We start from the raw sequence: 22,170 nt of genomic DNA, 5'->3' as shown, positions 1-22,170 counted from the left end.
CAATTAGGAAAAGTTATATATCAAGATATACATCACAGGCGCGCGGTGGAGCCCCGGAGAATAGGACACCGAATGAGTTTTTTCCACTGGATTTTTCGGCTTTAAGCCGAAGAAACAACCGGCAACATCTTTGGCTTGAAACCGTATGGCATGCAGAGCTGTGTGAGCTCATGTGAAAACCAGCTCATCCAGCTCACATTTGCATGGCTTCATCAGCACACCCTGCATGGAAATTTTCAGCTCACCCAGCTCATTTGGCATCACAATTTCCAGCTCACCCAGCTCACTTGGCAGGGCAATTTCCAGCTCAGCCAGCTCATTTGGCAGGGCAATTTCCAGCTCACCCAGCTCATTTGGCAGGGAAATTTCCAGCTCACCCAGCTCATTCCACAGGGAAATTTCCAGCTCACCCAGCTCATTATGCAGGGAAATTTCCAGCTCACTCAGCTCATTCTGCTGGGAAATTTCCAGCTCACCCAGCTCATTCCGCAGGGCAATTTCCAGCTCACCCAGCTCATTTGGCAGGGGAATTTCCAGCTCACCCAGCTCATTTGGCAGGGCAATTTCCAGCTCACCCAGCTCATTCCGCAGGGCAATTTCCAGCTCACCCAGCTCATTTGGCAGGGAAATTTCCAGCTCACCCAGCTCATTTTGCTGGGAAATTTCCGGCTCACCCAGCTCATTTGGCAGGGCAGTTTCCAGCTCACCCAGCTCATTTGGCAGGGCAATTTCCAGCTCACCCAGCTCATTCCGCAGGGAAATTTCCAGCTCACCCAGCTCATTTGGCAGGGCAATTTCCAGCTCACCCAGCTCATTTGGCAGGGCAATTTCCAGCTCACCCAGCTCATTCCGCAGGGAAATTTCCAGCTCACCCAGCTCATTCCGCAGGGAAATTTCCAGCTCACCCAGCTCATTTGGCAGGGGAATTTCCAGCTCACCCAGCTCATCTGGCAGGGAAATTTCCAGCTCACCCAGCTCATTCCGCAGGGAAATTTCCAGCTCACCCAGCTCATTCTGCAGGGAAATTTCCAGCTCACCCATCCCATTCCGCAGGGAAATTTCCAGCTCACCCAGCTCATTTGGACTCGGAACAATCCAGACAATCTGGCTGTTGAGAATCCAGTCTTTGAGGGGAGTACACTCCTCTTGATGACCAGAACAATCTGGCCATTGAGGTACACTCCTCTAGATGACCAGAACAATCCAGTCTTCAGGGGAGTATTTCCAAAACCAACAGACAGCACTCCAGTACATACAAAAACCAGCAGCAATCACCATCACTAGATTTGAACTGTTAATAAAACCAAGATTGGGAAAGCTACGCCAATGGCATTAGTGTGTCCTAAAGTAGCAAAATTCTGATCTGACTTTGTAGTGTAGCAAATTTCTGCTTGATCTGTGCTAGCCCTACATGCACAGGCCAAAGAATAACAATAGCTCCCTCTCAGCTTTTCTGTAGAGTTATTCAGTGGTTTTTCATCACTCAAGGTGCTTGAGAGTACCACAAAGCAGCTTAGAAGCTCTAACACTACAGACTCACAGGTAGCTATGCTATCACTTGCCCCTGTAGGATAATGTAGTGCAGAGGCCCAGGGGTGATACAATAAAAGATTCCAGATATTTGTGTGTTCAACTAGGAAATAAAATCCAGGTGTATTGTCTTGCTATTGGATAAAGTACACCCATTTCAAGTTCTTGTATATTGGCAAATCAATACAGTACCAATAATTGGTCCAATATTTTGTTGTGTTGTGTCAGTTTTGCAATTGAGTGTTTTGAAATTGAGTGTAGCAACTGAGCCTGGGATTTGCAGCGGCGAAGCCACCTTGGCCTCTAGTTTATTCTATTAAATTATAAGCAAGTGTGTGTCATTATAGAATGACTTATAAGGGGTGCGCGTAGGGCTTAGTAGGAAAATGACTGCCAACTGTATATCTTTTTTTTGTTACTCACCCAAAAAGCCCAAAATCTTCAGGAATCTTTCCATGATGCATATATTAGGGGGGTTCACAATTGAATTTTACTAAACTTTGGAGCCAAATTTAAGGCCTTTCTGAACAAAATTTCAAAATTTTGGAGAAATGCACAACAGCAGGTGTTACTGATCCCCCAGTGCAGTTTATCAATTTTATAAAAATATGTTCATAAACACCTTAAAATGGGTCCTAAAGTTTTGTAAATTTCAATTGGGAACCCCCCTATTTTGTGCTACCAAAATATTAGCAATACACTGCCATTGTAGAATGACTTCCTGGAGGTTAGTAGGAAATTGTCCACCAACCTTATAAATTTTTTGTTACACATGGGCTGCCAGAAACCACAGCAAAAGTGTAGTGATTTTGACCCCACTTTGCTGGGCCTTTAGTAGCAGGCTGGGGGCTACACCTTTTGCTACTTTTATGAAGTGCAAAAAACACACAAAAACAGCCAGCTATTCTCAGCATCAAGCAGTGTATTTGGGCTAGGTTGCAGCTACAGTAGCCGAAAAACAATAGTTTAGTAATTCTGTGCAGCCACTATAGCATTGTTGAAATTTGAAACCTCATCATCAAGCAAATGAGGATTGATGATTTGTTAGCATTTATAGCTTTTTACACAGAAATGCCCACTCTCCTGCAACATTTTGGCACAAAAGCATCCCCATTTGCCCCACTTCTGGCCTGAAAAGTTCCAAACACCAATTCCGCTGCTATGCTAAAGTAAAATAAGAAAAAACTCTGCTTTGCTATACCCAGTTAAAATTTGCATTAGCTGTGCCGGTGCTTTCCTACTTGTTCTAAGCAGTCTTTTTTGGCTATTTTTATTGCTACTCTGGATCTAGAGTAGCTGTGTTTTGCTTGGCTACACAAAAGGACTGAAGCCTTGTGAAATTCCTTGCAGTCCATAACAGATCCTGAAGACTGAAACACCCAAGGCCAATCAGCCTTTTTAATATATTTGGGTGGTCTTGGAGTTTAGGTGCAAGCTTTGGAGTGTAGGTGTGGGGAGGGAAGTTGAGCTGGGTTGATGCGGGTTAAAATCCGGACAGCCTGCTGGGCCTTGGGTGTTAAGCTGGAGTCTACAGGGGGCTTGCAAAGAAAAGTGGGTCAATCCGGGGCTGGGCCAGTCGGAGGGCCGGGTCCACCGATTGCCCTCCACCCCGAGGACAGAGACCCGCAAGCTCCGACCCGATGGATTCAAAAAACCACGTTGGGGCCGGCAAGCGGGACGGAGCGAATCGATGGCGCCGTTCAAATAACTCGGTCGGGGCTCAGGACGATCTGAACAATTCCACCATTCAAATAATGTGGTCCAGGCCCATGCACGTCGTTCAACAAGCCTCGGACCCGATGGATTCAAATAACTAGGTTGAGGCCGGCGAGCGGGACGGACGCAATCAACCGCGCCATTCAAATAACTCGGTCGAGGCCCAGGGTGATCTGAACAATTCCACCATTCAAATAACGTGGTCCAGGCCCATGCACGTTGTTCGAAGGTCAAGGGCAAGGCAGATAAAAGCCGGGAGCGGACGGCAAAGTTCAACCGGATGTCCGGCGGTTTAGTGCCCGAGAAGAACTGCGATTGCAAGGGCAAATCAACCTGTGGGTCCCCTCACTGCAATCATTTCCTACTCCTTTGTCTTGATCTGAAACTGATCTTCCGTTGCCTCTTTGAAACACCCTGTCCAGGGGACTCTGAGCGCGCAGTTGATAAGGCCGAAGATCCGTCACAGCCCAGCACCGCTGTCAATTTTCACTTCATTCAGGATGGCGGTAACATGCTCTGGTCCACACTTGTCTACTGCCACCAGTTCCCCATTTCCAGCAGGAATCGGAAAGAAAGCCAAGTTAAGGGACCGAACTGGAAGAAAACTAAAAGGCACGATCGGGGGTAATTTCAATTTGGTAAGCCAACACTGCTAATGGCAGCTCACCCTTTTACATTCCAATACACCTCAGCCGACCGCTTTAAATTCTTCCCACCCAAGCGCCCAACTAATGATCATAACCCTGGGCAAATGCGCTGCATGGTGGGGGGTGAGGCGTATAAGTCAACCCGCCATCATGTTGTGGGACCCATGCAAACCAGGCGTATAAGTCGGGGCGCTTGCATTCCTGCTTTTCCCAGGTGGGCTTGTTTTTATTCAGGGCTGCATCAATTGGGACCGACCCCATTGGGATTTGGATTTTGGATTTGCAAAGATAGTGATGGAACTGCAACAAAAGTAGATGGCTTTTACACCAGGTCCATTTCATTTTCTCCCAAGCCATCCATTCCGCCATCAATTGCGCCGTCCATTCCGAAAGGGGGCTGTAATTCTTCCTGCTGTAAAATCTCCCCCTCCTCGTAATCCCCATCTTCCTCCAACTCCATGAAATCAGATAACAAAAAGCATAGTGAATCAGTATCAGATCAGCTTAGATATCATGGCTCCCCAACAATTAAATGTGAGATTTGGATTGAAAAACTGTATTGGGATTGACAAACTGTATCCGGATTGACAAACTGTATCCGGATTGACAAACTGTTTCTTTTGATTGGGACAAGAGTCAAGTGGGGATAAAAGAGTAGAAGAATGGTTTTATTTTGAGAGGATGATATAGGTGCATTCAAAAAATCAAATGTGATATCCAGTCCAGAGGAGGAAATAATTGTTTTCTCAAAAACATGTGATTTGAGCAAAAGAATGGTTACAACGTCTAATTCTCAATGGGTAGAATCTGGAATGCTCCGCTTTTGATGTCGGCAAGCCATTGTTTTCTTTTGGGGAATTGGAGGCCATCAAAACCAGCCATTAATTCTTCAGCCTTTAGCTGAGAACCTTCGGAGAGGACTATCCTCAAGTGTGGATGTTTTTTGCGTAAGATAGAAACCGGATCTTTTTGTTTTGGAAATATGCAACCTTCCACCGAAACACCAAGGGCAGTTGCTAAGAAACAAACCATCAACTGATGAATAGTTTTTAGAAGTTTTTCTTGCTTAAAAGCTCACCAAGGGTTTTGTTCAGAGCTGCTCGAAGGTCAGTCTTCATCTTGTCAGCCGGTTTTTTCTTCTTTGCCATGCAAACTCCATTTGCCTCCTCCACCGCATCTTGAATATCTTGTCCATGACTATACGCCTCAAATTGCTCCTTAGCTTTCCACTTTTTCTCAGCAAGAGTGAGCCAAGCTGCATTGTTTGACCACTCTCGACAAAAACTGTTTGCACCGGTTTTTCTGGTTGCTGTGAGGAGGTAATAGGTCGTATTGTATAAATTGGAAGCATTAAATAGCTAGTAATGTTAAATCTGTTAGTTCAAGCTTACAAAAAGATGATAAAAGTTTCTGATTGATACTGACTTCTTTGTTTAAATTTTGCATTCGCTTCTCCGCCTGTTTGAATGCTTCAGCATTGTTGATACCGGAATTGGATCCCTTCAAAATTATCAAATCAACTTTCTCCTGGTTTACCAAAGCTCTGTAGAGGGGCTCGTAGAGTTCAATCTCGTATGGGGTAAGCTCCATTTCTTCCTCATCGTTGTCATCGTCTTCTTCAACCTGGCATGGTATTTTTGAGAAGTATTGAAAGACCGCCGCGCTAAAAACTGATTTTTCATCCTTAGAAAGGCCCGACCACACATTCCCGAGGTGGGTGTTTCTTTCATCCCACCCAACTGGGCATCCCCTTGGGGGGACTAATGGGAGATAGGGAATTAGTATTAAACATGATTGCTAGGTTTGTGAGGCTGGGTGAGGGTGGGAGGAAACTTACCAGGAGTTTTTGCACTCTCCAAGCTGAAGGCCAAGAAGCGATTCCAGGAGCATTTTCGCCTTGGGGGTTTATTTTTGCCACTATAGGGCAGAAGGATTTAAATATGTAATGCACTTGTGCAAAAAATGAGCGGACTTACAGCGATTTATTCACAGTTGCTTCACTAACATGTCCAATCAATGCAAGCATGAGCTTGCTTTTTATATAATTTTGTTTAAGCAATGTAAGTGCGTCTTGAACTTCGGGTGGAATCCAATTAGAGTGGATATCTTTGTTTTGCTGAGAGGCTTGGCGAAGTTGTTGTATAGACCAACTGTCCAATTGGCTACCAAAGTTTTCAAGGGTTAAACCGACCAAGTTATTGTGGTGCGGAGGAGATTGATTTCTTTCGGTTTGGGGCGGATCGTTCGGGCCCGGTTTGGACTTTCCAGTGCGTACCGTTTCTTCTTGATTGTTGCTTGAGTTGTACTCGTCATCTGTATCCAATTGCAAGTTCTTCCTAGTACAAATTCTAGGATTCTTTTTAGAAGAGTTAGCTTTTCCTCCTACCCCGCCCTTCTTTGGATTGGTTGCAGCCTGGGTTGAAGTTGAACTTTTTTTCTTGGATTTGCTGCTGGTTTTGGCGGATCTTGCTGATCGAGTTGCTGCCATTGTGGGGTTTGGTGAGAGGGTACTGGCTTGGCCGTTCAAAAATTAGGTTGTGTACTGGGTTTGGATGCGTCAGCTGTAGGTTACAGAGAGCTGGAGCTTGATGCAGCAAACTTAAAAAAGTCCCTCCGGGCTGCGGTGCCCCTGCCTCCAAAGGGGGGACTTGGAAACAGCAGACTTTTTTGGGGTGACCAGTTTTTCACATTTGGCAGAGAAAAAAAAATCTAATTCTGCAATAGCTATTGTGCCATGGAAAATACAATGAGAAAGGCCTTGCTCTTACCTTTCTCCTCATCCATTTTGTGGTTCATCCCTCACCACATCCCCAAAAAATTGGCATCCAAAGACCAATGCCAGATGAGCTGGGTGAGCTGGAAATTTCCCTGCGGAATGAGCTGGGTGAGCTGGAAATTTCCCTGCGGAATGAGATGGGTGAGCTGGAAATTGCCCTGCCAAATGAGCTGGGTGAGCTGGAACTTTCCCTGCCAGATGAGCTGGGTGAGCTGGAAATTGCCCTGCCAAATGAGCTGAGCTGGAAATTTCCCTGCAGAATGAGCTGGGTGAGCTGGAAATTTCCCTGCGGAATGAGCTGAGTGAGCTGGAAATTTCCCTGCGGAATGAGCTGGGTGAGCTGGAAATTGCCCTGCCAAATGAGCTGGGTGAGCCGGAAATTGCCCTGCCGGATGAGCTGAGTGAGCTGGAAATTTCCCTGCGGTATGAGATGGGTGAGCTGGAAATTGCCCTGCCAAATGAGCTGGGTGAGCTGGAACTTTCCCAGCAGAATGAGCTGGGTGAGCTGGAAATTTCCCCGCGGAATGAGATGGGTGAGCTGGAAATTGCCCTGCCAAATGAGCTGGGTGAGCTGGAAATTTCCCTGCGGAATGAGCTGGGTGAGCTGGAGATTTCCCTGCGGAATGAGCTGGGTGAGCTGGAAATTTCCCTGCGGAATGAGCTGGGTGAGCTGGAACTTTTCCTGCCAGATGAGCTGGGTGAGCTGGAAATTGCCCTGCGGAATGAGCTGGGTGAGCTGGAGATTTCCCTGCGGAATGAGCTGGGTGAGCTGGAAATTTCCCTGCGGAATGAGCTGGGTGAGCTGGAACTTTTCCTGCCAGATGAGCTGGGTGAGCTGGAAATTGCCCTGCGGAATGAGCTGGGTGAGCTGGAAATTGCCCTGCCAAATGAGCTGGGTGAGCCGGAAATTGCCCTGCCGGATGAGCTGAGTGAGCTGGAAATTTCCCTGCGGAATGTGCTGGGTGAGCTGGAAATTGCCCTGCCAAATGAGCTGGGTGAGCTGGAAATTTCCCTGCGGAATGAGCTGGGTGAGCTGGAAATTGCCCTGCCAGATGAGCTGGGTGAGCTGGAAATTGCCCTTCCAAATGAGCTGGGTGAGCTGGAAATTGCCTGTCCAGATGAGCTGGGTGAGCTGGAATTTTCCCTGCTGAATGAGCTGGGTGAGCTGGAAATTTCCCTGTGGAATGAGCTGGGTGAGCTGGAAATTTCCCTGTGGAATGAGCTGGGTGAGCTGGAAATTGCCCTGCCAAATGAGCTGGGTGAGCTGGAAATTGCCCTGCCAAATGAGCTGGGTGAGCTGGAAATTGCCCTGCCAAATGAGCTGGCTGAGCTGGAAATTGCCCTGCCAAATGAGCTGGCTGAGCTGGAAATTGCCCTGCCAAATGAGCTGGGTGAGCTGGAAATTGCCCTGCCACATGAGCTGGAAAATTCCATGCAGGGTGTGCTGATTGAGCCCTGCAAATGTGAGCTGAATTTGAGCTGGGTGAGCTGGTTTTCACATGAGCTCACACAGCTCAGCTGAGCATACGGTTTCAAGCCGAAGATGTTGCCGGTTTCTTCTTCGGCTTAAAGCCGGAAAATTTAGTGGACACAGGTGCACCGAATAATGCCCCTGCAGAGAGATCGAAAGCCATCCAAAAATTAACTTTTTGGTCCCTGGGACTGGGCTGGATCTGTGGCCCCTAAGGTGCACCCAAGAAGTACATCCTCCGCAAAAAATAAAAGATCAATCAAAGTTGAGTTCCTTTAGAATCCGACGAGCTAGGTAGACCGATCAAATCCCAATCCCAAAAAGTTCAATCAAGCCTCAATTACATGAACGCTAAAGAAGGAAAGAAGGGGGGTCAGAGAGAGACAAATCACCAAAAGTTTGGTACTGCCCAGCGTTACCCAAAATTCTGCAAAACTGCAAGCCTGAGATGCCTGGGAGCAAGGTCATTTTAACGATTAAGATCTCAAAGCGGACGACGAGGTCGATTTCCTTGACCTAATTACAATGCTGGTTGAACGTGCGGTGAAGTTTTGATGCAGCAGAGGACGAGGCAGGCTTCTCAGATTTCGACGACGATGCAGTGATAGTCCGTGTGCCGTTAGCGCCGCTACCCCCAGCAGCCAGCTCGCTTAATTCATTCGACGCCGCGCCAACAATTGGCGTGGGTGCCATCGCAGGCCTGCCCCCGAGCACCACAGTTTCGGTACCTGCAAGCGACGGAGTAGGTAGATTATCATTGCAAGTTCAGTTTAACAAGGTATCAAAAAAGGACCATGTACAGTTAGCTCACCAGTCTGACTCCCGCCATTCAACAAGGGTTCCGAGCGACCAACCGGGCCCAAATGAGTGATGGAATCCAGCTTTGCCACCCGTTGATGATCCCTGAAGATGTTGACCAGTTTGAAAAGATAGATTGGCATCCAAGTCACATTTGGCTCCAAACGTAGCCATTGGGCCTGATTGGCCGCTGGTCAAAGCAACTCAAAGGGATCACATTGGTGGGGAGATTTTCAAAGTCTTCAGCAGCTATATGCTTTTGGGCCTGTAAACCACCTGGGCTGAACGGGGGCAATAAGCCGGTGGATTGCGTGAGTTGTGGCAGGGCGCCCAGCATATTTAAGCTCTAGTCCGATACTACTTTGGGGACGATTTCTTTTGTAATCGGGACTGTTGACCGATGCGGAAGTCCCAATAGCAAGCCAAAGCGTCTGTCAAGGCCCGAGGGCGAGCCGAGTAACGCCGGGGTGGTGGTTGTTTGTTGAGGCAACGGTAGTGATGGCAAAACCTTGCGCGTGGCATCTGGATCAGTCGAGATGAGGAGACAAAGGTCGTAGGCTAAATAGAGTGGACCCGGGTGAGCTGGAATGGTCTGATTGAGGGCGCATGTGGCAAAACAGGGCTGCAAGTGGTGGTTGTGGAGGACATGCTGGGTGGCTGAACAAAGGGAAAGTTGGTGTGCGGGGTGACAAGGCGGGGCAATGGTGACAGTGACCTGGCAAAGGAAAATGAGCAACAACCGGCCAGAAATGAGTTCCGCTTGTTGGTGGGTATTTAAAGGGGAAGAGTTGATGAAGCTGTTTGCCCCAGGGGATACGGTTTCGTCCTACCCCCTCCCTGGGAGCCCCCTAATTGCTTGATTAGGCCCTTCCTGGACTACTCTAACAACCGGCCCTTTTTTGCTCGTTGCTGCGGCACAGCTGGAGGGTCATCCATAGGGCCTTTGGGTCTTTGGGGATTCCAACTGGTGCTTGTGTTCAATTGTTGTGTGCTCAAGCTATTTTTTGTTGTAATTCTGTAAATAAAACACCCCAAAACTTAGATCCAGAATTCTAGGATTCTGTGGATTTAAGAAAGTGGGATTGATACAATACTATGGTATTTCAGGCAGATACAATACATTTGTATTTACAATTTTTTATTTTTCAACAGATACAATACACAAGTATCTGAAGATACTGTATTTTATAGTATCTGTTTGACCGTTGGTATTAGATTGGTAATAAGCACATTTTATCTCAAAAAAAATGTATATCACCTCACATGTGTACTCCAGGATTTGAGATTTGACTTGGAGAATATACATCCCAAACAAACTCTTGCTGATCAACCAAACATATCAATAAATCTATTTTGAAGCTGTTTCAATGAATGATCTGAATGTGACAGCAAGCTTCTTGGTATGCTGTCTGATGAGATACTGGTCATTGCATCAGCTATGATAAAATTAGAGTAGATATGGCACTTGGCCACACCTTCTAGCGGGTACCAGTTTACTCTCACAGGTACCCCTACCCGCCAATGGGTGCTGGGTACGGGTGTGGGTGTTGAGATTCAGGAGAAAAAAAACAAGGGTAACCACCCAGGCTGGTAGGCCCCTCCATGAATGTTGATAACTCCTATCAATGGCTTCTTGATGACCTCTTGATGCATCTTGATGCCAGTGTGAGTACACATCAATCTTGATGATTTTTCCTTGGACATTGATAAGAGTACACTACTACACACTCCTCTTGTGAACTGGCACAACTGGTTTTTGTTAGCTGGTCAACTGGCACAACTGGTTGTTGTTAGAGTACAAACTCCTCAGCAACCAGGACCAGTAATCAAGGGGACTGCTCTGTGCCATGCACCTTTGGGATTGGTCCTTTTGTAAATTTGACATTACAAATCAATTCCACTGTGAGTCATGAGTAGTAGAGATGGCATATGGCACCCGGGTACCCCCTTTTTTTTCACAAATTTCTCACACCCGCACCCGGGTGCAGAGGGGGAGGTACCTGGGCTTGCTAGGCTTGAGCGTTTGTATCCTCTTTGATGACCGGTTTACCAGTCATTGAGAGATTGTAGCCTCTTCAATTACCGGTGTGGTGATTTATATAGGTGAGCAGTGTAGAATGTCTGCTCACTGCAGCACATGTGGGAATGCAGTGGGGTGGCTGAGCAAATTCTCAGTCTACATATCCAAACCAGACAATAAGCATGTGTGCTTATGCGTCCCATATGTAGGCTGAGGGAAACCTTGAATGTACAGCTTACAAAAGCACGTGGAAAGTTGGCAAACAGGGCAAGCTGCGGGGCCGGGGTTTGAGCCACACTCCAGACGCGCGGACTTAGCCAAATGGTTGGAGTAGGCCTTTGGCGGGACTTTTGGACAGACTGAATAGTGCGGACCGGGTGGACCGGCACCAGGTGAACTGGGGCAGCAGAAGCAGATGATGTTGGGGCGGACGCGCCAGGTAGAGACTGAAGTTGGAGGCTAGTCAGAGGATGCGGGAGAACAGGTGTCAGAGATGTACTAGGCTGGGAAGTGATGCATGCGGAGTTTTGGCAAGTGCGGGAAAGGAAGGATGCGGGCGACGTCAGCTAGGAGTGTAGTTATGCAGGTGGAGGGAGTGGAGGAATAGGGAATTTTCTCTCACTTCTTCATTCTAGCATTCTACATACTACTCACTTTACGGTATTATTGTAGTTACTGCTATCTTTATGGGACTTTTGCGTATTGCCACACTACAGAGAGTTTTTTACCACCTAACTTCTTACTTGCGGATTTTTTTGTGTGTGCAATCAGAGAGGCTGAACATTGCATAGACTAGACTGTTATGAGCTGCGCAGCGCGCCTTGCACTAGCCGGGGGCCCAAAGACATGTTACACGTTGTATCCACATGTCACGCGTCTCTACTACATAGAGACGCCAGGGAGAGAGCATCACACTCTCCCCATCTAGCAATCTACTTATTACAGCTAGACACCCGCAGAAGAGACGATCCTCCCTCTCCACCTCACGAGACCCAACCCAGGCCATAACATAGACAGATTGTATCAGGCTCAACGCGGAGTGCTGAAGAGTATTTATGTTGCGGGATTCCAGAGTTGGTAACCATACAAACCCGGAGTTATCTAGAAAGGAGGCAGAGCATCGCTTCTTATCAGGTGGCACACTTTTATTTCAACACCATCTGACCGTTCATTGAGAGTTTTTATCCCCTGCAATGACCGGTTAGAGAATTTGTAGCCTCTTCAATGACTTGCTAACCGGTCATCAAGAGGTTGTTGCCTCTTTGATGACTGGCTTACTAGAGATGGCACTTGGCACCCGTCACACTTCAGCACATAATTTTATACGCCTGCAGGCACCCATGGCGGGTGCCAGGGGTTCCATTTTAGTAAAAGTATATTCAGGGAGCTGCACGCGCGAAATGGGTACAAGCGCATGGAATTATGTGCTGAAGTGTGGCGGGTGCCAAGTGCCATCTCTACTTGCCTGTCATTGAGAGGTTGTATCCTCTTTGATGACTGTCTGACCGGTCATTGGGAGGTTTTATCCTCTTTGATGACCGGCTGACCGGCGCCGCAGGTACCCGTCCAGGTACCTGCCGTCCTCCCCACCAGAATTGTGGACACTGGCACCCGCCGGCGGGTACCTGTGGTGCCAATAAGTACCTGTTTGCCATCTATAATGAGTAGAGATGGCTTTTTTGCGCACTCCACGGTTATTGACTATCCACTCAGGCCAGCGGATGCGGATTCAGATGTGGATTTCTGAAATTCTGGGAAAAACCAGCGGGTGTCCGGATATTTTTTGGCCACATCCGCTTGCTTACACAGGTTCTTTTTTACCCCCATCTGCGCCACACTTCAGGATGCAAATGGGTCGTGCTCAGGTCCAAAAACCGTGCCCAAATCCAACCCAATGTCTAACTTGGGTTGGGTTGGGTTGGATCAGATTTGGAAATAGCCTACCCACATCCCTCAACCCTTCTGCATACATTATCATCCGCTCAAATACATTGATTGCCCATCAGTTCTGTGTGTTGAGGGGAACTTGAGTGACATGAATACTAAGTGAGAGATGACAAGATGGCAAGGACATAGTCCAGGAGAATTGAGTCAATATATAATAATCATTCAGTGAAGTAAAAGAGAATACAACTGAGACAGGGACTGAAATACATAAGATGGTACATGATATGGTCCAGTTTGTGGGTGTATGGAGTAGAAGCATACAACTCTCTCACTGCAAAAAAAACTTGGTCAACTGCTTGCAGTTGACATGCAGGATACTCAATCCAAGCTGCCATTGTAACTCCACCTGAATGCACAAGTGCCTTCATTGGCACATTCACTGTTCAAGGTGCATTGAAGCTTGGGTTGAGTCAAACCTTGAGTAAGGCTGGTGTAACACCACAAGCTTCCTCAGAGTTACCGCAGGTCAACTGCTCACAGTTGACACAGCTTTTTATTTTCAGTGTATAAGAATAGGATACACTACTTTAACACTGTAATTTACAGACAGTATTAGGGGGGTTCAAAATTGATCCAGTAAGCTTTCCAGGTCCGAAAATCCAGGAAAAAAATCAGACCTGGAAGCTCTCCTGGGGACCTGGGGGCCTGCTTAGCAAGAGGCTCCAGGAGGGTCGTTCCAGGTCCAGGAATCAGGCCAAAACAACAGGAAACAACTTCATCAAAGACTTTTTCCACACCCCGGCCACCCTCGACCCACAAGTATAGTGGGGCCTATCCTCCTCAACCGTATACACATGACAGAAAGAACCGGCCATTGGGGCAGCTCACTGCACCCTTGATGGCCGGCACAAGCCATTCATTGAGCGGAGTACATACACACTCCACCATGACCAATGGCCGGTCAGTAGGCTGTATATTCTTAATGGCTGGCCTGGTCATTGATAGTAGTGCACTCCTCCCTTAACGCCGGGTCCGTGCTGGACATCAATAGCCATTTGCTATAATCCTTGATGACCGGTTTGTTCCGGTTATATATGTACTCCTCAAGATGACCGGAACAAACCGGACATTGAGAGGAGTATGTATGTACCTCTCAAGATGACCAGAACAAACCGGTCATTGAGGAAAATGATTACTTCTCTCGGTGGCCATGACGGGCTGGTCATTGAGGGAGTATTTACTCCTCCCAACAATCAGAATGAACCGTTCATCAAGGGAAGTGATATGAGTAATCACTTCCCTGTATGACCGGCCCGTTCCGGTCATCTAGAAAAGTGCATACTCCTCTTGATGACCTGTTTGTTCCGGTCATTGGGAGGAGTACATGCTCCCTTGATGGCTGGAACGAACCGGTCATTGAGAGGAGTAAGTTCCTCTAACTTGCTGGAAATAACCAATCATATTGAGGAGTACATGAGCTCCCAATTATGAACAAACAGACCAGCGTACTCCTCCCAATGAACAAATGGACTGGCCATTGATGGGAATATGTTGCTCCCGGTGGCCCGTGTCTACTGCTTTGGCTGACCAGCCAGTGCTGGTCAACGGAGGAGAGTGGTGCTTCCAGTAGGGTATGTGGTATACTACATACACCCTTTTGAATGCTGTGGATTCTGATTATGACTGCAGGGAAACCAAGCCGGATTTTTTTTTGACAGAACTTCGGGACCCCGGTTGTGGGAGGGGACTTCCTGAAACCCCAGACTGCCAGACCTGATGCTCAGGAATGCGAGTACAGGTGGCTTTTGACCAACATGGGGCATTCAAAGTTGATAGCCCAGAACCTCTTTTTTGGCAGGGGATTTTTTTCCTGGAATCTGGGACCTGCGCGAGCTCCTGGAGAACTGGATTTTAATTTTGAACCCCCCATTGATCTAAGGAATCCTTTGATCAGGCTTGGCTACAACCTACACCATGAAAAACATGAGGGGACTAGGTGGTAGGTAACGTGAAGCTAACTCCAACCTTAACTCCAAACATACAATGATGGAAAAGTGGTAGAACCCTCTGATGATGACAAAGGGTTCATTTTTATTCAAGGGGAGTAATGCTGGAGTACCACTGGAATTTCAGCATATTTTACTGAATGTCACCTGACACCTCACTTCCAGCACAATTGGCTGGGTTGAGGTTATCCCAGTTAAACTGGGATGCACTCAACCAATTTAAACTTGGGTGATCTGAACTGATGAAATATAAATCCAAGGTACCCCCCTTGGGTTTATATTAAATTGGTTGAGATCAACCAAGTTTAAATTGGTTGAGTGCATCCCAGTTAAACTGGGATGACTTCAACCCAGCCAAATATGCTGGCAGTGCCTATTCACATCAATTTTTTCATGGTGCTAGCCCACTGGGTGTTGAATCCAAATCCGGGTGGATGGTTTTTGACCATAAGTGCTTGTTGTCCATTAGCCACTTTTGGTGGGCTTGGTTCTTTGTGTAGAATGACATGTTGCTTGAGAGCATCACGCTTGCCCCACGGATAGCTACTAATTCTCCATCAACACAAGTGTTGAGTCCGAGTAGAGCCCCGTTTGCTTTCTGGAACAGGGCCCCACTGGGCACATCATTGAGGGTTGGATTGGCGGTGTTTGAGTGTATGATCATGTGTTTTGGTTTCAACAAGGCGATGACCTGAGCAGGGGGGGGGGGTGTCTTTGGTGTGTGACTGGAACCATCAAGGTTTGCCAAGGCAGCGGCCGCAAATGATTTGATTGTGTTAGCGGTGGGCTTGTGAACGGGCTGGGCAGAGAGTCTTGAGCTGGTTTTTAGGAGGGTTTTGACCTTGGCAAGCCGTCTGATCATAGGGTCTATCTTGGCGTTGAGTTGGTTGAACGTGGACTCCAAATGTTGCAACATCTGGTCATTGTTCGCCAATAGCTCCAGGAAGAGATCTACAAATCTGCTGTCTAACAAAATCGTGTCATTTGCGTCACAGGATGTGTCATCGAGCACCTTGGTCAGCAAGATGTGCAGGCTGGACAATGGTGGTTGGACAGCCGGTCAAGGAGGTATTTGAATCTCCAGATTATCCATCATATCCAACTTGTCTGCGGGGGGCGCGCCGGGTGGTTGAGATTGATCAGGGGGGCAGTGAGGAGGGGGCATCTGGCTGCCCAGGGAAGAGGGCGGGGGGAAATTATTTTCTGATGAGTGAGAGGGGGGTGAGTTTTGTTGTGTCAACACGTGAAGTGGGGTTTTTGGTGGTTGCAGACAGAAAAGTGAAGCTAACAAATTTGAATGCTCTCACAGGAATGGCCATTGAGCAGCAATTTTGCAACAAATTTAATTGAAAAAATATGTACAAGAAAGCTGAGAATCAGGGCTACAACATGGGTGTAAACAGGTTGGGTTTGGGTTGCAAAACAGCACCCAAACCCAACCCAACATTTAGTGTGGGTTGGGTTGGGTCCAGGCAGATTTGAAAATATGCTGCCCAAACCCAACCCAACATCATACTATTTTGGGTCTTGGGTTGACACAACCTATTAGGCGCCAAAAACCCCCAACTTGACTGTTGGAAGAGTTGGGTCACAGGCTGACCCAATAGGCTGCCCAAACCCAACCCAACAATTTTACAATTCAGGTCTTGTCATTTTATTTAAGAATGTGCCCAAACCCAACCGGTCTTGGGTTGGTTTTGGGTTGGCCCAACCCATTTACACCCTGACATGGTATAGGAGGCTTTGAATTACATGCTGAGAGAAATGAGTAAAAGAGATGTAAACACAAAAATCTGAATTTTCTGTGTAAATGTCTCTCAGCCTCAGGCAAAGATTGGAGGACTTCCTATCGGCTTCAAATAAATCTGGAATTCCAGATTTTGCAGGGGAATCTGGAATCTGGAAATCTGGATCCCTTCGGGGAGCTTCGGGGACCGAGGTTTCACTGCGAAATCTGAAATATGTCGGCTCAGATCTGGATTTCCAGATCGACGGGAAGTCCTCCATTGGGACTTGAAAGGCTCTCCTTCGGAGACGCTTTGCGCCTCCTTGGAGAGGCTTGGAGTCTCGCTTCGCAAGTTCAGCCGGGAGCCCGAAGTCTCGAGGGACTTTGTTGCGTGTACCGATATGCAGAATGAACTGGATATAAACATAATGCTGCTCCAATGAGAGGCTGCGACACAATGCTTATATCAGCCACTAGCCAGTGTCGTCTTGCACGTGCAAGTCTCCCATCGCATTCCAGTGAACACGCCACACACAACCAAGGTCCGATGACGCTGGCCTCGCTAGGAAGACGGACGTTCTCGATTGGGAGAAGGATATCAGGACGATCGATATCCACGTCCGAAGCACTCATCCCATCCAGCCAGCCGGCAGTCATCGTATCAACATCACGGAACGAACGGACGGGGAAAAAAGAGACCCGGAAGACGACCGGCCGGCGACCTTCACTAGCAAACGTTAAGGAGGCCGAGCAGCCCGTCTTGCGCTCTCCAACCAAGCCCGCGAGAAGCTACCCGATCCGGAAACAGTTCATCTTCGAATCCTATCTCGACCTCTTCACCACCAACCAGGTCTGTCTCCTGTTCAGACACGAAGGTCTAACCTGCCGAGAATGGAACTCGATCCGCGGCAAAGTCAAAAACTTATCATCCTCGTCATCCACGATTGATCCGACTCCCATTCCGTTCGGAGAGTTCAAGTTCGAGCCCAGCGTCGATGATCCCCTTCGGAGTAAAAGCGCACCCCGAATACAAGTCTTACGAACCAAAATGATCTTACCGGTCTTGAAGAGTTTGCTGAAGCAATCTAAGATAAGAAGGCAGACGTACGACTCGTTGATATACTCGGCAGGATCCCCGAAGCCACCAACGTCCAATCCGGCATCCAAATCTCTTTCGGCAGCGGAAGACAAGAAGAAGCAGATGAAGGAAAAGAAGAACCTAACCGGCTCGCTGTTCTCCATCAGTCAAGCCGACTTCGACCCCTCTCAGATCAAACAAGTCCTTCAAATCATTGCCGCCCATGGACCCGATCCGAGCCAACAACAGGAAGCCCCTAAGAAACCAGCCGGTACACACGACCCAAACCTATCCAAGGAGAAGATCAAGTTCCTTATCGGTTTCATCGACCGTTCGATCTGCAAAGACACCTCTGACTTGCAAAGATTCTCCAACCTTAACTCCCTCGATAACTCTCGCTCTCAAATCATCGGCATCATCAGTCGCTTCAGTTCCGACCTACTTTTTAATCTTAATCAAGCCAGAGCTTCTCAATTAGTTCATACCCTCAAAGGCTTTCAGAAAACTCTTGAAGATCAAGCTCAACAAGATGCTCCTGCCCCGGATCAATCCTCTCCTGATCAACCCACTCCTACAGAATAACAGTTGTAATCTGAATGCAAACCCTTTTCTGTTTTTACAACATTGTTTCTTCACTAGAAAAAAAACTCCCAAATTTATCAAACATTGCAGAACTTTTTTTTTTTCGAACAATTTTCTTCCGGTGTTCCCAAAGAGGAACAAGAGGTCTTGGCAGGCCATGTGTGCGTAAACAAGAAGAACCATATTTCTGGTTGAGGGTCGTCATAACAGCGTGCAAAAGAAGATTGTAGAGCAAGATCCCTAGATTGAGACTTGAGAAAAAGAGGAAACTAGCATGGGTAACAGATATATTTTGGAGCAAGAGTGGAGACAACATGTATCATGAGATCTGAATAAGACAAAAAAGAGTGGAAATGGATTTCAATGGGCTGCCGTCCTACACATGTATTTTCTAATTTGATTTCGTGTAAGACTAGATAGGCCCAAGTTAAGCTTTCAAAGCTGCTTTGAGAGTCTAGAGAAATTCAGCAAACCAGTCAGTAGATGAACATCAGCAGTTAATTGGTTTGTGGTATCGGGGCGACTAACTTTCTCCATATCGTCGAAATCTTTGGTATCTACTTTGACTAACTGCTCATCTGAGATTTGTAACTCATCTTTGATCTTCATCATGTCTTGATAGCTTCTGGGGTCATGAATAAAATTCTTTAGAATCCATTCAGAACCAAAGTGAGAAACAAGGTGGTTAACATTTTATCAATTAGATAATCAATTGGGTTATCGCCAAACAGAAGCTACAATCAAGAGAGAGAGAGTAGAGTGTGCGTGAATGAAGGTGGAACTGACGATTGAGATTCCCTTGCGCCCGAACCTGCCAGTTCTTCCAATCCGATGCAAGTATGTTTCTGCATCTGCGCCTTTTTGAGGATCTTTAGGTAAATCGTAATTGACCACCAAATTCTACAAAGCCAAAAAAAGAGCAAGATGAGAAAATATGTCCAGAGGCGACAAGGTTAAAATAAGTTAGGGAGAGGGTAGAACTCACGACTTGAGAGATATCGATTCCTCTGGCAACGACGTTAGTCGTCACAAGCACTTTACTTCGGCCTTCTCGGAAATCGTCAATCGTCTGGTCCCGCCCTTCGCCCATCTGCGCTCCATGCAGAACGGCGACCTTATGCCCATCTTTATTCATTCGGTTTGCAATCTCATCGGCCGTCCGCCTCTCCTGCGCGAAAATGATCGACTGGCCGACGGTTAATAAGTGGTATAACTCCACAAGGACTTCGTACTTATGTTCCGCATTGTTACAATCTGGACCATTGAAAAATTTGAGGCCCTTCTGTCAATATGCACCTGCCAACCCTGGGGGAAAATGAACTTGCGGTTCACAAGTATCTGACTGACCCATGTAGAATTGCTTGATGCCTTCTAGTGTGAGCTCATCTTTCTTCAGCTTGATCTCATTAGCATTGGGTGCAAACTTCGAGGCATATTTCCGGACATGTTCTGGGAAGGTGGCAGAGAATAAGACGATCTGAACGGTTGTGTTACTTCGAGTGATCGCACTGGTGTTAGGAGATAGAAGTATGGAGAGTGGACCATGATGTGTCAGTTCCAATCGAAGGCTTAATCAAGATTTTGTGCATACTTCTTTACTCCAATAGTTTGTTCACCCAATGAACCTGTTCCAACTAGAACATCAGCCTCATCGGCTACCAAAACTTTAATCCCACTAGGGTCGATCACCGAATCTCGAGTTCCCGAAACTCGATGGGAAGTTAAAGCCTATGGTGAAACTTGTCAACGAAGAGTTTTTTTATAGAGCAAAAGGAGAAGGAATAACAAACATCCTTGATTGTCCCAGGAGTTCCGACGATGATATGTTCAGTGATTCTTTCACCACGTTCGAGGGTATCTTTACTAGCCAATCGTTTAGTTAATCCGGTGACGTATTGACCCATTTGCTCGGCCACATCGATGATCTGACGCGCTAATTCTCGCGAGGGACAGACGCAGATGGCTTGTGGGCATTTTTTAGAGACGTCGACTCTCGAAAGCATCGTCAGTACAAAGGCTGCCGTTTTACCTGTCCCGGATTGGGATTGACCGATCATATTCCTGGGACTGTATTTTATTGGATTGAGAAGATGAAAAAAAGTTCTTTGGTTAGTCAAACAGAAGATGACATGGTGGGTTCTTGCCCTCCAACCTAGGGTGCGCCACTCACGGATTTTGGAGTAACAATGGCAAAGCACGTTCTTGGATCTTGGAAGGTCTTTGAAAGCCCATTCTGTAGAGACCCTTCAAAAGTGCCGGATCACTGATCATCATTGCGACCATCCCAAATAAACCGATTCTTTAGTCACAGAAGATAGTATGGAGATAAATCAATCAGGAGGAGCAAGAAATGGGACTAACAGCTTGAGATCTTCGAATGATTGGGCTGAATAGAGAGGCGAGTTCGGGTCGGCTTGTTGGTCTGCTAGTTTTATCTGAAATGAACAATTCAAGGGTTGTAATAGTAGATGTGATCGTCAATACGAGACACGCCTGGGGATAAAATGTCCTTGATTCAAGTGCTTACCTCAACTTGATGCGATAGGTTCTCGAGCAGCTCGGAGGCTTTCAAAATAAAATCGAGCAAGCGTGAGTTTTGGATGTTTTCTATAGTGGATGAAGAGTGATTGGAGAAGTAGTCGGACCTTTTGATTTTTGTTTGGCATCATTGGCTTCAGCGGTGGTAGCATCTGGTTCGGCTAAGGATACACGATCAAGTCAAGCAAAGAGTTCGATCAGCAGTTGAACCTTCCCCAAGTCGAAATGATTTCCTCGGACGAACTGGTCTTCTCAGCTTTAGCCTCGTCGACCGGGGCTGGCTTGAGTCCAAGGGATTCGACCTGCGCGATATTTTCCTTGGTGGCCTGGGGGTCGAGTGCCGATAGTCTGGAGACCAGGCTGTCGAGTTCCTCTGCGAGAAGCTTCGTCAGTTAGTAGTCTGCCATGGATAAAAACTGTTGTGATTTGGATGACTTACTAGAGTCTGCCATCGTTCGGTGTTGTGGAAACTGAGCAGTCGATTCTTGTTGACGGTCAATAGCCACTCAAGCTGGCAAGCCACCTCGACCTTAACTGAAATTCCAGTATTCATTTGCAACCCGACTCACTCCACAAGCACCACACCCATCAACTCATCCATCTTTACATTTAAATCAGGGCTGCAGGTCATCCTCATTCCCCTGGATACCATCATACATTTTCATAAGAGAAGAAGGCTCAAATGATCTGTCTAGGAAAGGGGAGACCTATCACCTCTTCTATGAAACCATGGCACATTAGGAAAGATGATTTGGTATTGATTAACAGTGAGATAAAACCCTTGAGTTACACATCACTAGACCCATAACTACACTGTGTAAATGATGAACATTTTGGAAGTCCTTGTCCGTGATGAAATTTTTGTTTTCCCTAAATAATGCAGCCAGAAAATTTAATTCAAGCTCTCTGTCCCTGGTCAGGGAGGGGACTTAGATAAAATTGGGAAACAGGTTGCAAAGGAATATGGCTGCACTCTGCTGTACTACAAGAAAAATTTGTGGAACTGCCATCAGTTGACATGCCCAAACTCAAAGGCAGCAGGTGTTGTTTAGCTGAATCATTGTCATAAGTTCCTTCAACAAAACTTGCACAGTCATTGTGCATGATGCATAGTCACTGTGCAAAGAAACATTGTTATGTAATTTATTGGAGTTTGAATGGCCATTATCCTGGAGCATCTCGCATGTCAACTGACAGCAGTTGTGCAACTTTTTCTTGTAGTGCTGGTGGTGAGATTGAGCCTGGGGGTGGAGGGTTTTCATCAGATATGTTACAATTCTTCTCTTCTGCTTAAAGTCAGTCTCTTGATCTCTTTCCTCAAAATTTGTTTTTATCATTCATTTTTAGAATAAATCCCTACTATTGAGAGATGTAGCTCTCACAAATTGGAGGACT

The 22,170-nt window shown here is 46.8% G+C and overlaps 6 protein-coding genes across 6 annotated transcripts; 2 read left to right on the top strand and 4 right to left on the bottom strand.

The window, feature by feature from the left end:
• Nucleotides 1–3,526: 3,526 nt before the first annotated feature.
• On the top strand, nucleotides 3,527–3,874 carry PtA15_8A428 (uncharacterized protein; the record flags this gene model as incomplete). The annotated part of the gene is made up of 2 exons (XM_053171857.1): nucleotides 3,527–3,581; nucleotides 3,669–3,874. The coding sequence occupies 2 exons, from the start codon at nucleotides 3,527–3,529 to the stop codon at nucleotides 3,872–3,874; spliced, it is 261 nt and encodes an 86-aa protein (XP_053023079.1).
• An 805-nt stretch (nucleotides 3,875–4,679) lies between these two features.
• PtA15_8A427 (uncharacterized protein) lies at nucleotides 4,680–5,483 on the bottom strand (the record flags this gene model as incomplete). Its single annotated transcript, XM_053171856.1, has 3 exons — nucleotides 4,680–4,909; nucleotides 4,972–5,202; nucleotides 5,285–5,483. 3 exons carry the CDS (start codon nucleotides 5,481–5,483, stop codon nucleotides 4,680–4,682), a joined length of 660 nt encoding a protein of 219 aa, XP_053023078.1.
• Nucleotides 5,484–5,677: 194 nt separating this feature from the next.
• On the bottom strand, nucleotides 5,678–6,381 carry PtA15_8A426 (uncharacterized protein; the record flags this gene model as incomplete). Its single annotated transcript, XM_053171855.1, has 2 exons — nucleotides 5,678–5,810; nucleotides 5,870–6,381. 2 exons carry the CDS (start codon nucleotides 6,379–6,381, stop codon nucleotides 5,678–5,680), a joined length of 645 nt encoding a protein of 214 aa, XP_053023077.1.
• A 2,275-nt stretch (nucleotides 6,382–8,656) lies between these two features.
• Nucleotides 8,657–9,112, bottom strand: PtA15_8A425 (uncharacterized protein; the record flags this gene model as incomplete). The annotated part of the gene is made up of 2 exons (XM_053171854.1): nucleotides 8,657–8,868; nucleotides 8,995–9,112. The coding sequence occupies 2 exons, from the start codon at nucleotides 9,110–9,112 to the stop codon at nucleotides 8,657–8,659; spliced, it is 330 nt and encodes a 109-aa protein (XP_053023076.1).
• A 7,922-nt stretch (nucleotides 9,113–17,034) lies between these two features.
• PtA15_8A424 (uncharacterized protein) lies at nucleotides 17,035–18,237 on the top strand (the record flags this gene model as incomplete). The annotated part of the gene is made up of 1 exon (XM_053171853.1): nucleotides 17,035–18,237. One exon carries the CDS (start codon nucleotides 17,035–17,037, stop codon nucleotides 18,235–18,237), a length of 1,203 nt encoding a protein of 400 aa, XP_053023075.1.
• A 427-nt stretch (nucleotides 18,238–18,664) lies between these two features.
• PtA15_8A423 (uncharacterized protein) lies at nucleotides 18,665–21,227 on the bottom strand (the record flags this gene model as incomplete). Its single annotated transcript, XM_053171852.1, has 13 exons — nucleotides 18,665–18,691; nucleotides 18,766–18,882; nucleotides 19,024–19,137; nucleotides 19,223–19,491; nucleotides 19,585–19,745; nucleotides 19,829–19,965; nucleotides 20,028–20,304; nucleotides 20,408–20,500; nucleotides 20,599–20,672; nucleotides 20,765–20,802; nucleotides 20,883–20,936; nucleotides 21,020–21,148; nucleotides 21,215–21,227. 13 exons carry the CDS (start codon nucleotides 21,225–21,227, stop codon nucleotides 18,665–18,667), a joined length of 1,503 nt encoding a protein of 500 aa, XP_053023074.1.
• Nucleotides 21,228–22,170: the final 943 nt, after the last annotated feature.

The sequence above is a fragment of the Puccinia triticina genome, chromosome 8A (assembly GCF_026914185.1).
Source record: "Puccinia triticina chromosome 8A, complete sequence".
Lineage (NCBI taxonomy): Eukaryota > Fungi > Basidiomycota > Pucciniomycetes > Pucciniales > Pucciniaceae > Puccinia > Puccinia triticina.
Note: the sequence above shows the minus strand (reverse complement) of the source record. Positions and strands in the feature narration are given on the sequence as shown.